Raw genomic sequence first — 5,462 nt, forward strand, 5'->3', positions numbered from 1 at the left:
ATTTCATAGTATTATTACTGAGTGTCTATTGTTCATTGTATAAACTAGTTACACGAGTTTTCATGTTGAGGTGTAGCTTAACATGTAACTATTGTTCAGTATCATGTCCCGAGGTTGAGACACTTTTATTTTTATTATTTTTTCTTGCCTTTAGATTTGGTGGCTTTGACTAACCGGATCACACAATGATCACACAATAACTTGATACAATGATAGCTGCTGAAATCCACAATGATGTATTGAGTTAAACAACAGTATTACAGTGATAGACTGTAGAGTAGTATTGTTCAGAGAAAAGGATGTGAGTGCTTCATTTTACTCTTAAATCATATTCTATAGTTTCTAATTGGTCCAGAGAACAATCATTCAGTTGATATTATTATCAACATTATTATTATTGTAGTCTGTACTGCTCTGAGTGGCTCATTTTACTTACCAAAACTCATAAGTTAATATTATTACTCTATGAATGACCAGAGAACTATCATTCAGTGTATTGAGAACACAATTCCTGTTGTAATAGGTTTGGTGATCTAGTTGGGTGGAGTTACATAGATCATTCCAATCTCTACTGTTACATAGTAGTAGTTAGATACTGCACTGTCATTCAGTCCTTATTATATTTATATTTATTATTATTATGATTACTGATTGTATTATTTCACAATATCTAGCACTAGAGCTACATCATGTAACTCAATACCAGTATATATGATACAGTGTACTGCTAAAGGTCAAACCTTATGTTATTGCTAGCAGTTATATCATAATCTTGAGAGGACACCACAACTGACAAGATTAGCAATTGCACAATAATTATTAATAGTAAGATTAAGTTACTAAGTGGTGGGTAGTATAGATACAATTTACCGTATTATGGTAGACATTAGAAATTGTCATTGTATCTGGTGGTATCATGACTAGATTTGCAGTGAATTTCCTGTTTAGCAATCAGGTATTCACTCTACTGGACAAAGTAAAAGATAAATGTCTTTATTTCAAAAGTGAAAATTGATGTCTTTATTTCAGAAGACGATCAGTTTTTTAAATCTCTGCTCCACATCAGTGATTTTTGGGACTATGTAACTTTTGAAAGCTCCTTCATTGACAACAGCTAAAATTGGGACATTTAGTACAGTACCATTTGATTTGATAGACGCTATGTAGATCACACAATTGAGCATTTCAAAATTAAAATTTAAAGTAAAATTTGAATAAATATGTTCAAAAAGTGACTTTTAAGTCTAAATTACAAGTTACAGACAAATAATAATAATAATAATATAATACAAGGCAGGAGTGTGTGTGTGTTAATAATTGTTTGTTACTAAAATGTATTTTTACAACGTTGAAACAGCAACAGTGGGAGAGGAGGGGGGAGGGCGAAGTGAAGGAATTGTTCTTTCCGTTCAAGCGTAAAAATTTTTAAAACTTTAAAAGTGATACGAGAGAGTGGAGAGAGAGAGGGCGTGGCAGCATAAAACGTTGCAAGAACACAATAAATTGATACCTAGAGGTGCTGTTGTGATTGGTGGCTGAAGTAGAGAGAGAGTGAATGGAGAGTGAAAGAGGAAGTGTTGGTGGTGAGGTTAGAGAAAGAGAAAGATAAAAGTTAGTGAAAATCCACAATGAAATTAACTCCTAGTAAGCATAGCAATTGGGAAAATTGATTCGAGGTTTTGATTGCTTGGTCAAAAACTCCTCTCCAAAAAGAAGAGCATCTAATTCTCTTATATGGTCACGATCTGTTTCTTCTTCAAATGCAAGAGCTTCTCCTGGAGCTTGTTGTATCGTTTCTGTTCTCTGCTCCAATCACATTCAATCTTTCTGTCGTTAACTTGCAAGAATTTAATATACTCGACTGCTTTTCTTAATATCACAACTTTTGGTGCACGAATATTTTCTTCTAAATCGGGTATCCCAGTCCGTAGAATATCAAAACTGTTTTTAAGATCGTTCCGTCTCTTTCTTTCCAAGACGTTGTGTGATGCTCTTCGTGCTTCCTCATCACTTTCATTCCCTCCGTCATTGGAACCTAATCGAGAGTGTCTCTTCCCAGCTCTCTTCTTTCTTGCTGTGCTTTTATTTCCTCCACCTATTGCTGGGGATTGGACGCTTCGAGCCTGTGTTGTCGGAGTTGCTGTCTTCTTGGTTGTTTTTGATTGGCCGTGCTGCACGTTTGAAACTGGTTTGACGGGTTTCGAGTGTTGCTGCTGTGTCTGTAGAATGGAGGATTGTCGTTTCGGTGGGTCGTCACTTTCGTGTGAGTCCGAGCGATTGTGATCTACCGTTACTACATCAATTTCTTCCTCTGGAGAAAAGAGAGAGAGAGAACAATTAATTAAAAAGAAAGTATCACAGTACTAAGTATAGTTAAGAGGTTACTTAATAATTTTAAAATTTCTATTTTAAACTTGTTTTTCATCCAATGCCATTACATGATGGTAACAATGACAATAATTCATGTAATACAATGTCGACTGCCCTTACAAGTTGGCTCTATGAAAAGGAAGCAACAGAACTGGGAGGAGTTGCTATATCTGTCCTACCATTCAACACTTGAACATAATAATGTGATAAATAGTCACAAGGTATTGTCATAAAACTAGGCCAGCCATTAGCAGGAGGGCTTTGAGGGCAGGAGAACTGCTATAGGATATGAATCGATACATGTACTTGTGTACAACGGATAGCCATTGGTAATGGGGTCATTCTATTGAAAGAGGGTAGGTCTTAGGGATCAACAGGTTTACCAGGGGGAAAGGAGGAGGGGAGTTGTAATAGGTTGTCATAACTGAAGGCTTTGGGGACTCAGTATTATTGTTTAATAGGAGAACTAGCAGTATATGATCTCCTTAAAGTTTAAGTGTCTCTCTTCACTCTCTCTCTAAAACAATTTTCATTCTTTGAGAGGCATAGCACTCCTAATCTTGAAGAGCCTCCATCCATTACATAACTATACATAACATCAGTAATTATCAGCTTACATGTAGCACACTGGACACTGTGTGTGTATAGATCACTGCAGTGAGGTTGAAGCTGTCTAGGCTGAGGTTATACATTATAAGATTAAGATACTATACAATTCTTCTTAATCATAAATAATATATTAATCTACAGTGAATGACTTGCATAAAGTGTCTGTAACTGACACACACCCATCTTATCCACAAAGCTAAACTGTCTTGTCCACATCCTCTCTCTCTCTCTCTCTTCTCTCTCAAACGATTCACAATACACCATGGTCCTACTCCACACACAGAGATACACTACTGTACTGTACATTATTATTATTGTTATTATTACAATTTCTTACCTGATTCTGATGATGATTGTATAGATTGGAGTCTGTTGGAGAGAACTACAGGAGTATTGTTAGGTACTCGTACAGTTTGTGGTGCCGCATGATGTAGGTTGGGAAAGACAGCAGAAGGTTTTACGACACAGCACTCAGCAGATGAAGAAGAAGGTTCTGTACCAGTTGCTGGAGATGTGGAGGAGCTATCAGTACTATTCTTATCAGTCCCTCCCGAGTTTGTTCTGTTATCATCACTGCTGCTAGCACTCCACATGCAGTCCTGTATCAGTAAGTCTTCAGCAGGCTGACTCGAACCAGAGGAAAGAGCAAATTCGGCTTCTTGAAGCGCATCCATGATCTGTTCATACTCCATGATGTTGGATATCAACGAGTCAGCCATAGCATCAGTGGAGATATTGTCCTGCACTCTCGCCTGTTCTTGGTTCGGTTGACTGTTTGTTGGAGTCTCTTCTACTGGTGATTGGCTACAAGACGGCTCGCAGTCGTCGGGAGAGAGTGGAGGAGAAGGGCGAAGGTAGAGCTCTCGAAACGTCTCTTCATGAAGGTCGTATAGAGGGGACTCGAACTGTTCCGCGAATGATATCGCTTCAGTGAAAGCCATGTACTGCATCTTCTCTTCGTCTAAGTGAGGCAGGAGCTCTGCTCCTGATTCTACTAAGGATGCCATGTTGCTTGCTTTAAAAATACCTGCAGAGAATGAAGAAAAGGACAACATTAAAGCAAGCCTACCGGACATTGACAAAAAAACATGATATCTTAGCACTACAAAAACCTTTTGTCTAAAAACCTCAATACTACTGACTAGTCTAGATCCACAAGAGGCTGGCCTTGCAAAGGAAGGCTACAGCTCTGATGAGCTTTCTCAATCAGACATAAGCTTCTTCAATGCACGACTTACTAAAATTTGAGACTTCTCTAATTATATCTGCTCGGGTTACTGGATCTTGTATCCAATAAGGCTAACAGCTACAGCTCAGTTCCTCCTAGCTGTAGATCTAGTGTAAAGGCTGCCCTTTCTCTTGTATAATCTTTGAAATTCTCTTTCTTTGGAGCTGCTTAAAACTTCCAGGGCCTCTCTCAGTGACAGTAGTCTTTTGTTAGGTTTTACGGTCAACCAGCCAGCCTTGATCCCGCACCAGTCACGTCTTTTTATACAAAAGTCCCGTGGGCCCTCGCAGAAGGACCTGGATTTTTTATAGATCTACAGAACTGACTTTTTTCTTTTGTTCCAATAGTAAGATAGTAAAAAGGCTAGATCTGTTAAGTGAAACACTATTTGATGATATGATATGATTATCCACAAATTGGATCAGGCTGCATCAAATTTCCAAAAAGGTATCTGTGTCCAAAATAATAATATCAGGCCAGTAATGTCAGTGCTACATAGATGATCCATTGGTTGATACAAATTATTATTCACCAGTTGCAAATTAGATCTCATGCAATGAAGATCAGATAACATCAGTTTGTGTCAGAAAATGTAATAAAAATTTGGGCTGATTTCAGTACCATTTTTGGAAAAGCCATGGGCTATATAGCCTTGAGTATTTTTCAGAATTTTGACATTTTCTTAAAATGGCTGTAACTTGAAAAATTGAAGTTAGAATCAGCTCAAACTTTCTACACAGCATAAGGACATCAATATGTATCAGAAAATGTAATAAAAATTGGGGGTGATTTCAGAGCCATTTTTGGAAAAAACCATGGGCTATAGCCTTGGGTATTTTTCAAAATTTTGGTGTTTTCTTAAAATGGCTGTAGCTTGAAAAATTGAAGTCAGAATCAGCTCAAACTTTCTACACAGCATATGGACATCAATATGTATCAGAAAATGTAATAAAAATTGGGGGTGATTTCAGAGCCATTTTTGGAAAAAACCATGGGCTATAGCCTTGGGTATTTTTCAAAATTTTGGTGTTTTCTTAAAATGGCTGTAGCTTGAAAAATTGAAGTCAGAATCAGCTCAAACTTTCTACACAGCATATGGACATCAATATGTATCAGAAAATGTAATAAAAATTGGGGGTGATTTCAGAGCCATTTTTGGAAAAAACCAGTGGGCTATAGCCTTGGGTATTTTTCAAAATTTTGGTGTTTTCTTAAAATGGCTGTAGCTTGAAAAATTGAAGTCAGAATCAGCTCA

The 5,462-nt window shown here is 37.3% G+C and overlaps 1 protein-coding gene across 1 annotated transcript; it reads right to left on the reverse strand.

Annotated features, from left to right (window-relative positions):
* Positions 1-1,187: 1,187 nt before the first annotated feature.
* On the reverse strand, positions 1,188-4,459 carry LOC100636430 (myc proto-oncogene protein-like). Its single transcript, XM_003390918.2, has 3 exons — positions 4,218-4,459; positions 3,317-4,006; positions 1,188-2,311 (listed from the first exon to the last, which is right to left on the reverse strand). Exons 2-3 carry the CDS (start codon positions 3,984-3,986, stop codon positions 1,731-1,733), a joined length of 1,251 nt encoding a protein of 416 aa, XP_003390966.1. The 5' UTR covers positions 3,987-4,006; positions 4,218-4,459; the 3' UTR covers positions 1,188-1,730.
* Positions 4,460-5,462: the final 1,003 nt, after the last annotated feature.

This window comes from Amphimedon queenslandica, unplaced genomic scaffold (genome assembly GCF_000090795.2).
Source record: "Amphimedon queenslandica unplaced genomic scaffold, v1.1 AMPQUscaffold_11492, whole genome shotgun sequence".
Taxonomy (NCBI): Eukaryota; Metazoa; Porifera; class Demospongiae; order Haplosclerida; family Niphatidae; genus Amphimedon; species Amphimedon queenslandica.